The 12,666-nt window shown below is 41.3% G+C and overlaps 2 protein-coding genes across 4 annotated transcripts in view; one reads left to right on the plus strand and one right to left on the minus strand.

Annotated features, from left to right (window-relative positions):
- Positions 1-12,666, plus strand: part of cfap221 (cilia and flagella associated protein 221) — a 103,486-nt gene that overhangs the window by 78,174 nt on the left and 12,646 nt on the right. The window lies entirely within an intron of this gene.
- LOC109639744 (gamma-aminobutyric acid receptor subunit gamma-3-like) overlaps positions 1-12,666 on the minus strand; it is a 63,151-nt gene that overhangs the window by 25,138 nt on the left and 25,347 nt on the right. For all 3 annotated transcript variants that reach the window (XR_011240385.1, XM_069521293.1, XM_020103366.2), the window contains exons 4-5: positions 688-779; positions 249-380 (exon numbers count right to left, since the gene is read on the minus strand). Coding sequence is in view for 2 of the 3 variants with exons in the window: in XM_069521293.1 (XP_069377394.1) it covers positions 249-380; positions 688-779 (224 nt within the window). In the remaining variant the exon portion in view is untranslated. The remainder of the gene's footprint in view (positions 1-248; positions 381-687; positions 780-12,666) is intronic.

Here is a 12,666-nt window from a genome sequence, read left to right on the forward strand (position 1 = left end):
GTTACAACAATAATTCATGGTCAGCGTTAGAAACATGGTGGAAGCCTTTAGAGTTCATTCTATTTGGCCGAAGCTAATTAACACTCAACCGAGAGCTTTTATTGATACTTTTGTTCTCGCAGTGAAATCACTGCAACCGCGTGAACTTCTGCCGACAGCCACCAGTCAGTTTGTCAGACCTTTGCTCCAAACTGATGTTCTCACTGACTCCTGTGAAGAAATCAAGCGATTCAGGTTTACTTATTTACCTCAGTGTGTAGAGTATTTTTCCGTTGTTCCAGATCCGCAGCAGCTGATTGGGTGTCGTTATCCAGTGAGAGTCCGCAGTCTTGGAATTCCTGAAGATGGTGTCAGGCAGCCAGATCAAACCGACCATATTGCTGGTTGAATGAAAAACAAGAGTGAGCTGAAAAGCAGGAAATCAGTGATGATTGCTGCTGAATTCCCTGAGATTTCTATGAAAAACACAAAGCAGCACCGCTCCCCAATAAGAGGTTAATAAAATAACAGGGGCGGCACAGGGGAACAAAGCACAACAATTAATTTATTCCATTAATTACAAGCTTCTTCCTGAGAGAGAGAAGAATACTGTTCTCGAATGAGATGTTCACAGTGTGAAAATGTTGAAACACAATAGTTGCTGTAATTATCAGGTATGAACGCCACACACAGGGATTGAGTATGTACCTGTTGAGGGTTAGAATCCGCATGCTGCTGCTGTTATACCGCAGACGCGTGTCCACCCAGGTCTGGGCGAAGATGATATCGATCTGGTACTCCTGGGGAGAGAGAAGCAGAGTCGATATACTGATCTGAACCCTTTTTCAGAGCGGTCCAGAGATGTGCGGGAAGTCTGTGCTCTGAGCAGCCTCAGTCGAGTCCTTCCAGTGGAGCCGATAATGTGTTTGTTTGAACACAAATGTGTCCACATCAAAGAGAGTCCGACAGCACCGCAGCACTCAGTGGAAACACTCAAATGCACATTATGCTTTTGATATGGAAATTCAGTTACAGCATCTCTCAAACTGTTTACTTCATGGCATTTCTTTTCTTCTCCTCCTCAGCAGTGACCTCCTCTCTTCTAATTGTAGAACGAGGGTGCTGAGTCTGGATTTTCAATCAGGTAAAACAAGTTGAAATAGGGCTGAGATCATTAAAAAGAACACAGATGTTTCAAGAGGTGAGCTTTATTTTAGCTCTTTGCAGTGCACGAGCCAGTCAAATCAGTGAGTGAGCGAGCGGATCCAGTCTTTTAGTTATATTCTGAAAAACAGACCTAGAATCAATTTCTATTTTTTATTGTTGTGTAGAAGAGGTGTTGTGAATCAGGTTTTACTGCAGTTGCTGCTGTGGTCAGAGCTGAAATCCAAGTGTTTAAGTTACCGATGTGACCACCCGACCCTAAGACTGGAGGCTTCATGTTCCTCTAGGGAACTGGCATCAAAACAAAGGCTAAATATAACTGCGGAAAATATAGCTGACAGAGATCGGCACTCATTGATCTCCTTTGTGTTTGAATCTCAGATTAATAGCGTTTATCTTGATTTGAGACAGATGTAAGATTTGCTGACAGCTGACAACACAACCGTCCTTTATCAGCTCATCAGCTTCAAGTGGAGAAAACCCACGCAGACGCAGAGAGAACATGCAAACATGGAAAGACACCAAGTCCACATCGAAATTCAAACCACCTTCCTGCAGTGAGGCACTAACCACTTCTCCTCCATCAACATTACCAGATGTTAATTGAAATAAAACGTTAATACGTTCTTTTCTAAAACTGGATAAATGATTCAGGAGTTAATACATGAATATTGAAGAAAAATGGGGGAAGTCTTTATATCGATAATCAAAAACAGGGACAGCTGAAATTCTGCAACAAAACAAGAAAAGTTGATCTTCACTTTATCTGTAATTTCATTACGCCACATGGTGCCACACCTCTGTTCGCCACTTCAGGATGGTCGTGATGCTTCTCTCATTTATTTGATTCCTTTAGCTCAATAAATATCCATTATATGAAATATGATGTAGCCTAATATAACCCTGTTCCAAACACAAACCACTTTTAATGATTATCTGGGGTTTCCCCCTTTAGGAAGCCTTTTATTTTGAAATATAACGAAACATTGCCACAACCAGAGCTCTGGCTCTAGATTGAAAGGAATGGAACTGATTGGTACACAGCTCCTGAGAGCAGCACCCCCGTGACCCTGGGGGGGTTTGGGATCAGCAACAGTAACATAATGGCTGAGAACTCAAACCTGCTGCTTCCCCTCGTGTCACAGCTTTCGCCTGAAAGCTCTAACTTTCTCTTATTCTATATGAGCCCGACCTCCACCCCAGCATCCACCCGCAGCCTACGAGTCTTGAATGCGTTATTAAGGTATCCTCGTCACCTCCACTACATCCTCACTGCCTTGTGAGGACAGAGCAGGTCATGAGTCCACACTTTCACTTCCCATAAGGAAGTGAGGGCAGGGAGTCGGCCGAGTAATGATGATAAATGACAAGGTCGGAGCGAGGGGAGTGACGAGGTGAGGATCTAGACTCGCTCTCTGTCAGCATCTGTCACTCCCACAAAAAAGTGAGGGGGCGTGACAAGGTCAGAGCCGAGAGGTATTAACAATAATGAGTCATATTAACCAAAGTTTGAACAACTGAAGCTTTTGTGTTTTAAACTTGACACCGATCAGGAACAAAACAAGATTTCTGCATCTGCTACAGAGGCTGATTTCTTCTGAAGAGTTATGGCTCAGGGCAAATGTTTTTATTTTTACCATATGCACCGATAAGTTTAACGGCTGACATTATTTAGCCTAATGAATCAAGGAAATGAAGTCCCAGCGAGACAGAAATCTCATTTTCAAGAGTGACAGAATGGCACTCAGGAGCAAATACCTCCACCAAGGCTCAACAGTTCCAGGAAATTCAGTCAAGCACACTCAAAGATATCAAGTCTCTCTTTTTAACCAAATCCATGGATTTTTTCTTGTCGAATCAGAGACTAACCACTTTTAAACACCATTTAGTCAGACACTTAATAAACCACCAGCTATTCACAGCACTGCAGCGCTCACTCAGAGGCTGGGGACCTCCAACATGGCCGACAGAAGGTCAGTACATCAGCTGGATGTCTTCTGAAGCACATGAACAAGGCGGAGTGATACCTCAGTGATAAGGTCAGACTGTGACGACTCTTTGGAAGCTGGAATCAAACGGAGGAACAAAATATTTTGGCACTTGTACTCCACAAAAGATATTTCCTCAATTTTGAAATCCTGTGCAGTTCAGTTTTCTTCCTATTCTCAAGGGAGTTTAATGAGGAAGTATCTTAGCACCTATATGTTTAAAGTAGATAAAGTGAAATACACTAACTCCCCTCAATCATCACAAATTCTCACACGGTGTCATTCCCTTTCTGACTCCTCTGCCCTTTTCCAAAAACAGACAGATGATTCCTGACCTTCCAAATACAGCTGTCACCAGACTGCCCGTTGTTACTGTCGGCCTGCGTGACCTTTGGAGGGGGATGATAGGGAGACACACACACACACACACACACACACACACACTGAGGGCGACGCACCCTTAATTCAGACGGTAACAGCGGACCACAACATGCTGCTCCTGACAGGCAGGTGAACTCTCATGGCAATCCCAAAATGGGATTTTCAGCTTCCACTCGGTCCTTCTCGGAGACTACACCTACAAGACAAGGCGCTGAGGCAGGTCCATTATTCATGGACATTATGCAAAACAATGACGCTGCGTGTTCGAAGATATCCGACTAAAATTAACTACGGGGGCTCGCATTATTCCCCCGGGGAACCTTTTCAAAGTCAGAAAATGAAGGTGTTAAAGGAGTCCATTACTCACGGCTATTGACTGAAAACAATGAGGCACAGACCTGTAAGTGAGATAATCAACAGGGACTCTCATTGTATGTTCTCCGCTGGGAAAATCCAACACAAAATAAAATCAGACACGGCGAGTCGCGACTTCATTATTTAGTGACTAAATATTTAATTTTAGGTTTTAAAATATTAAGAATGTCCCTCATGTCCCTGGCTAAGTTTTACACAGCAGTATGTAGGTACAGGAATCGTTAGGAAACCCTCTCGTGATCAAAAATTAATCATGTGATTAATTAAATAATGCAAGCTCTGAATAAATGGTGCCGGTTAACATTTTCTACAATTCTCCAGAATTGTAGCACTACGTATATGCAATGTAGTATTTGCAAAGTTTTAAAAAATAAAGTTGTAATTTTACGAGAATAAAGTTGTAATATTACAAGAAGTAAGTTGTTATATAATTCCATATGATGCTCACGTATGACGTATCAAATGAAAGCATATAGTAACAGATGTCACCTTCTTTCAGCACATAGTGAAATAAACTTGGGAAGACAAACAACAGTGGGGATCTGATGATATGGGATCCATTGTTAAAGCCAGAGGATGTTGACGGCAAAGCACGTCTGACTGAAGTTAATTAGCTTGACTTGAACAGCATCGGAACAAATAGCCTGCCTTCTCACACAGCCTCATCTTTTCTGCATGGACCAATTACACGTTGCTCAGCTACATTTTCTACACCCGTGCACCAAAACATGTTTCCCAAGAGGCGACATATGCTCTCTTTATAACTCTGTGTTTCAATTACACTCACTGCAATATATCACACTCTCTGAGCAAGAGATAATGGTCCTGCCTGAGTATCTATCTATCTATCTATCCATCTATCTATCCATCTATCTATCCATCTATCTATCTATCCATCTATCTATCTATCTATCTATCTATCCATCTATCTATCTATCTATCTATCTATCTATCTATCTATCCATATATCTATCTATCTATATCTCTATCTTTTTATCTATTGTTACACTTACTTGAGATTGTGGCTAAGAATGTAAATCTTTTTTGTAAAAGCTCAAACTTGTTTATTTACTTTCTACAACATCTCTTCATAGCAAGTATGATAAATTTAAGTACATCTTACACAGTAATAATCAAGTAGAAATAAACTGCATAATTACTTCTCTTCACTTTAGATTAACTTCACAATAACGAATGCAGGGTGGTCCGTTTAAAAAGTTGTATTTTTGCCTTGTCAGAATGTTAAATTAAGATTGTTAGGGCCATTTTTACCAATTTACAATTTCTGAAATGTTGTTTATTAAGTTTTCATCCATTTTTGTATGTTGGGCTGCCCAGAGTTACCCAGGATTACTGCTTGTAATAGAGTATTTAATACTGTGGTAGCTCTATTAATTATGGACTCCAGTACGTCCTCCTCTACTGCAGAGGCTTGATGTTACTTTTCTTAATGAACGTTCATCTTTACAACTCACTCATACAGACTTGACTCTGCTTCATCACTGATCAGGTTGAATCCAGTTGCCTCTAAAACACCGTCCTGCACTTTATTATGTGATGCTTTGCAGTAAGGGGAATATCAAACTTAAGCACAGATCACTGACTAATGTTTTTCTCCAGGCAAAACTGATGCACCATCGTTGGTATAAATATTTATAAGTGAAATATTTATAACTCCCAGAAAAATGGTCGTTGGACTTCATTTTCTATCCCACAAAAAAAACAAAAACGAGGATTTCTCCGAGTCATGTGTCCACGTCTGTGCAGGCTCATCCTCGTGCTTCGCTATGAACCGTATTTAAATATTCCGTTTTATTCTCAGAGCCCTCTCATCCACACAGCCACTCCCCGCGTCCCCAAATAATCACCTCCACCCAGAATGCCTTGCTGTTGCTGTTGTCCTGCAGGCAGCCTCTCAGTGATGCTGCTTGTGCGTGATGGGCAGACAACATGACCATTCTACCGCCGCTTAGGGCTGATGGTGAACTTCTGTCACACGTGTTACAAACAAACAAAACTGTGTCATACCTGCAGGTATGACTGGCATTTTAAAGATTGCTTTAGTGTGTATGTGTGTGTAGCTAATTTCATAACGAGGCTTTTGTCCTTCCTACGAATCGTTGTTTACTTGAAGTCTGTTTGTGAGGGAGCACAAAATGAAAAATGACGTAACAGTCTGCTGCACATCACTGAGCATCTCGCCTGAGGTACAATCCACACCTCCGTCTTTTTGTCTACCTCTAAGACACATTCTTTACTTTTCTTTGTGTTAGTAAAAGTGATGGCAGCGGTCGAGCACTGGACGTTGTAGCTGTGGCAGCTGAAGATGCTGAATCAGCTCCTAGCAGTTTGTTTTTGCCATCTGCTCATGGATGTAAATAATAACGTGTTGCTGCAAAAGGAATAATATGTCACATTTATATGCGCATTGCGTCCTTGTGTTCAGATCTGAGTTATGACTCAGAGAATTTGTGCGATTTCTGACGCACATGTTGCTTTCATCCAACGCAGTATCTCTGCCTCACGTCTCTCGCTCCTTTCAACTTGACACTACTATCATGAATCCAACATCAGTTAGATGGAGTAAACTCATTCAAACCTCATTCTGCACCAAGGACAGTCCAACACGGACTGAAACGTTTGCACTTTTGCACTCATATTTGTCAAATTATGTTCAGTTCTGGAATATGTGAAATATAGACATAAGATATAAACAGTCTCCTCCACTTCCTCATGACATAAGCAGAAAAATACATAGAATGAAACATCTAAATTCATAGACTGAAGCAGGATTTTTGTTCCAGACCAAGATGTTTGGGGTTAACCTAAACAAAATCATTCACCTCGTCTTCTTCTTCTCCTGTATCTCAAACAGGGAACATGCCTTGAAACCCTCTTTCCTTCAGTCTGTTTGCTTTATAGCCCATCGAACATCTCATCATTCATTTATATGCCAGTAAAATTTGCAGCTTCGCTCCCAACACTAAATTTCTGCATCGATTCTGAGGGAAAGGCAGTCAGAGGAATGAGAGAGGGGGTGGCAGCGGCTAATGGGATCTAATGAGGGCAAGGGAAGTGATGAGGGACCATCACGAGCGGCGAGAGATTAAAGAGAGGGACGCTCCGGGTTACTGATAAAGCGGTTATTGCAGTGTCAGCTAATCGATATCGGCTGACTGGAAATCCCGATCAAACTAGTCACCTGTCACATTGAATCTGGAGAGTGAGCCAGTCTTCATCATTTCATGCTCGTGTAATGCGCCTGCGGCTGGTTGTGCTTTGTTCCGCCTGCTGCAGGCCCTGATGATTTGTCTGGACCTCCATCACCCAGCTCCACCTGTTGTGCGTACGCTTCAGCGCACGTATCCATGAAGCTCTGTTCTGTACAAGTGGAGTAATATCGGAGACGGCTCGAGTCATCATGCACTCTGGTTCGAGCAGGTGTCACCCCTATAAAAAGGTCAAAATGTTTCGTGAGAGAAAAAGAAATTAAATTTTATTCCAGCTGTGAACAGGCCAGGGAGTTTTCTCGTCCACGCATCAGAAAACATAATTAAGAACGTCGCTTCATCCTTTCTGAATGAACCGCTGAGGCCATCTCGGAGTGCGAGACCTTCTGTGACGCAATCAGATAACCTTCCTCTTATGAATTTTCAGCCTCACTCTCGCACTTCAATGAAGGTGAAGAAATTTTACACAGTGGAGCTGCAGAAAAAAAGTGAAATTCTCTGCTGAACCTTATCAGACGAACACTTTCGGGCTGTTAGAAGCTGAATGGAGAGGGCAGCCATTCATACAGAGATGCCGCTATGTTGCTGTTAAGTAGACGCCTAATGTTCCAACAAATATAAAATGGATGTGAGAGCTTTTTCAGTGAGTCCTCACCTTTAGGACCCATTGCTAGTAAATCCCTTCTAACACTGTCTCCACGCTCCTGTGTCGCCTGTGGGAATAATGTAAACCTCACTGCATGTGGGAGCTGATAAGTTGGATCTGACAACGTGTGAAGCCGCAGCTGAACTTTACTGTAAGATTCACACGTTATCAGTCTTGTTGACGTTCTGACAATGCCAGATGACAGGATATGAGAAATGAATATCAGGAGAGATCTCCGTCATGAGGATGAGGCCTTTCTTTGCGAACGTGATCTGTCGCAGTTTGATTTTTGCACTGTGGATATAACAGTAACAGCAATATCTAATATTTAAATGCGAATTCCCATTCGACATTTAGGAACAAGAGCATCTCCCTCTTCCCCTTCATTCTTCTGGAGCAATTGTAAACTTAGTGGATCATTTATTACATGTTGTTTATGGGCTGTTTACTTTATATAAGGGGCTGGCTCAATGTTTCCCTACTACAACATATTCTTGAGGATTCTGTTGCAAAGAAGCAGGTCAGAAGATCAGAAATAGACTGGGGACTTTCACTGGCTGCAGTTTCACATACACAACTTCATATTGTCATTTGCTGCACAAATTGGTGGTTTAAATCCAATTCCAGTGATATTAAGTACATCCTCCTCCCTGGAATCTAAGTGAGGCTTTAAAAGCGTGCAAACATTATCAACAGCGCACAAAGCAAAGATCAGCAGTAAACATTGGACAGCAGAGGCAGAGGGCGGGAAACACAATGATCCTTTTCAAGTGGAAGATTTTCCTCTGGAGAGGAATGGAGGCTTTGATGTGTGTGGCCTCCATGTGTTTACCCATTTCATGGAGTGTGTGTGTGTTTGTGTGCCACACAAACTGCTTCATCTGTCTTTTCAGAGTGGAGGGTCAGGATGTCCTTCAATCTCTATGGACTCAATTATTAAGTGAGTGAGTCTCCGCGCAGCAGCACGACGGCTGAACACTTTTTCTCCAATCTGACGAGGATTAAGTGCACGCACAGGTCGCGCAGCTCGACTGATTTGCAGTCGGAATGCGCCGACAGGAAATGTATTTTTAAGTAGAATTAAGCGAGATTTTATGCCAAAACACACCTGTCTTGATCAAACTTAATCACATAAATGGAGCAGCGGGATATGGAGCATCCCATCGGCGCTGATTGAGTCGACAGGTAAACTAGATTTAACAAACATCTGAATTTAAAGGAGATTCCGAACATAATAATGAAACACTTTGGTCTCATGCCAAGAAAGAAATGGAAACAGTCTTTTTATCATCACATCACTAACAACTGAGTAATGATTGTAAATTAGAGAAACTTTTCGTTGGACACATTTTTGAATTGGTGGTAGTTTGATATTCAGTTTGGATTTCTAATCTTCTTGTGCTTGAACTTTTTTATATATATTTGGATTGTTGGATTAATATCTTTGCCAAGGAAGTTGTATTTTCACCCCCGTCTGTTTGTTTAATAATAATGCAAAAACTATTTGACGGATTACAACGAAGTGCAAGGATGTAGAATAGCTCCGGTAAGAACCCGTTAGATTCAGGAGTTTTTTACTGCTTTATCTGAAATTTTGAATCAGGGCGATTGTCAACATTTTGCTTGATTTCTGAGAGAATAATTCATGGATCTTGATGAATAGTACCAGGCATGTTTAGTGTCTGCAGTCTGGTGCAGATCCAAATAAAAAATGTGTTGAATTAAAATGTTTTATAAGGCGACTGTTGGGCCTGGAAGGTATAAACTCCACAGAGTGCCAGTCTTGTTACTTCCTGCCTTTGTCTGGTTTCCTCCTTTGTGATTCCATGCACCTGATCTATTACGTCACAGGAGTTCACTTATCCTGCCTCCTTTGTGGATATCGCCTCTGTGGTCCCCTCTCTCCTCTCTCAGGTTGAATGTTAACACCCCGGATTTTTTCTTTTAGCTTCCAGTTGTTTTTGAGTTTGCTTGTTTGCCTTGTTGCTTTATTGAATTCCACACATCATACCTGCCTTGCTGCTTTGGGGTCTTCTAGAATCATTTAATGTGATTAAGCACTTCCAGAAAATTGGAAAAAGAAAAATGTTTCATTCATATATTTATCATTCATATATTTCTCCTATGAAGGGAGTTGTCCAGTCAATTCATTCAATTAGAGGATGTTTTCATCTATCAGTATTTTTTACTTTAAAACCTTATGTTTCCATTACATTTTCACATTTGATCCACAAACCTCCCACTGCAGTGAAGCCTAAATATTTTTTTGTGCTCAAATTGGTCCCATCTGATGAAGGCAGGAAAAATTAGAGGATCACCAAAGACGATAAAACCCATCCTCTGTGCACCAGAAATGTTTGAACTAAATTTCATGACAATCCAACCAAAGTTTATTAAGTAAACAGTAAAGACAAATTAAGGGACTTAAAATCAGCTTGTTCTCGAGCTGCTGTCAACCCACAGCACAGCCGCAGAGGCGTCTGTCACAATAATTACAGTGTTGATTACCCGCTCACGGTTTGGGAAAACAAAACAAAATCAAAGAAGCGCCGTGAATTGACCGTACTCGATCACGGCAAATTAAAAGCATGTCTGTGGCTGTATGACTGTGACGTGCTCTGTGTTTTGGGTCAGTAATAACATTTTCGAGATGCGCATGGCGACTAATGGACGCAGGATGTGTGTGCCAAGAAGACGGAGGCCTGTGCGAGATTGATGGCGTGCCAATGAGAATAATAATCTGTCCTCTCCATCGCTGACTCACTGTCCCTTGTCTTTGTCCTTCTTTTTCTTTTCATTATGGAATGATGAATGTGTTCGTTGTAGAAATGTCGGGGACTCAAGTAACGGCTAATTTGGTGGGCTGGCCTTCGCAGAGGATGACCTTGATCTCAAACCTGGATGAGTAAGGGTTGTTGAAAACAAATAATGAATCAAAAAGCGTTTTCTGTCGTCATCAGCCGAGCCCCCTCCGTGAGAGAAAGAAAGAAAAACGGAGATAAGAGTTGAATCACTCACAGAGAACTTGTACCTCAGTGTGCTTATCAGTCCAAAGAATAAACGGCACAAAGAAAAGCGGTCATAAGTGCATTTGCACGCACAGGCAGAGTGTGTATGTACAGACTGCTCCTTTATCTCGGACCAAAAACACAAACTATTAAACACAAACACTCTGCAGCTTTGAATCACTGCATCTGTCAAACTGGAGCCTTTTGGGATGAAGTCTCTTCAAAGATTATCCATGTAAACACATTTATCTGGACTATTGTGGATCTGTACTTTGAGTATCAATCAGTTTCTGCTCGCTACAGACAGATTGGAATATTTGGTGAATGGGGAGAGTGGCACATGTTTCTCTACATAGCTCCTCTTTCTTATCCCTCTGTTCCCTAGAGAGAAAAACAAAACTATTGAAATACATCAGTGAGCCACACTGTGAGTGAGTACACATGTTCCTTCATTAAGTAGAACATGGGGTTTATATTCACCACCATGCTGAATTAGTATTAATCCACAGCTGAAAATAGTCCCCCACTGATGCGCCATTAATCCTGTTTGAGTAACGTTTTGCAGAGACGACACAAACCAGGTGCTTTGGGAAATAATTGAACAGATGTCACAAGTCGTATGGGTCCTATGAAATATAATTCAGATTAACAATAAAAAATATTAGACCATCACTTTGGAACACATAACGTAAAAGTTATGTAAGTATATACATTATTATTATTATTTAAAATAAAAACTTCAATGTCGCCAATCAAGTGCATCCATTGAAGCCTTTGTACCTCATCAAATGTGGCCTCCAATAGTCGCCCATCTCACCTCCGAGATGAGGATCACAGTATATCATTACACCATCACACTCTGAACTGTCTGCTGGAGAGCATCACTTTACAAAGCATCCACATGGGATCTACACAGCGACCAATCAGGCCTTGAGGGATTCCAGGGATCTATATATAAATAAAGATGGAGTACTTCTTCCCTGTGAAGTGATAAAACGCTGAGCTGAGACACAACTTTCACGCGTCCACAAATAGCAGACTGACACTTCCACATACTGTAGGTGAAAATGATCTGCTGTGACACTTCAGTCGGCTGTGAGCAGTGAGAAGCTTTGATTGGTGCTTAAAGGAAAAACTTTCTCTGTGGCTGATTTCAACAACACAGGTCCAGTGGCTGAAGTGAGGAAATTACAGCAGATTATAGTAAATAATATTCTTCCATTTCAGTAATTCCCTGAAACAGCTGATTAATGTTTCTAGGAAACATCACACAAACAGTGCATTTGTTGCGGACTATTTTCAGCTGGGGATTAATCTCCATGTGGTGCCTTCACGAGAATTTAGCAGCAGAACGATGCGTGTGGGACTGAAAAGAAACAGCCTTATTTATTCAGCATAAATTACAATCTTATAACGGCGTGGATTGCTGTTTGTTTCTGCTTTATATCATTGTGAACATCACATTTCTCGGATTTGACCGGTTTGTTGGGAAAGACAAGACATTGGAAGATTCCTCCTCGGGGCCTGTTTCCATGTTTCCAGATATTATGGACGAAACAATTCATGGCTTATTTAAAATATAATCCTTATTTCCAGCTATAGGAACCTATGTTGTTCATACGTCCCGTTTGTGTGAACACTATATCCCAACAACGCCGTGAGGGAATTTCTTCATTTCTGGTACAATTGTTTGACTCAATAACAAACTGATTGGATTTTTTTTTGTAAAAGCTGAAGGCATCTTTTGCTTCAAGACATTTTTTTCCTTGTGAACGCGATATCTCAAGAAAACCTTCAGGAAATTCTTTTCAATTTGGTACAGATGTTCACTTTTAACTGATTCGATTTCAGTGGTCAAAAGTCAAAGGTCACGATGACATCGAATGAGTCTTGGG

Source organism: Paralichthys olivaceus, chromosome 24, assembly GCF_024713975.1.
Source record: "Paralichthys olivaceus isolate ysfri-2021 chromosome 24, ASM2471397v2, whole genome shotgun sequence".
In the NCBI taxonomy this organism is placed as follows: domain Eukaryota; kingdom Metazoa; phylum Chordata; class Actinopteri; order Pleuronectiformes; family Paralichthyidae; genus Paralichthys; species Paralichthys olivaceus.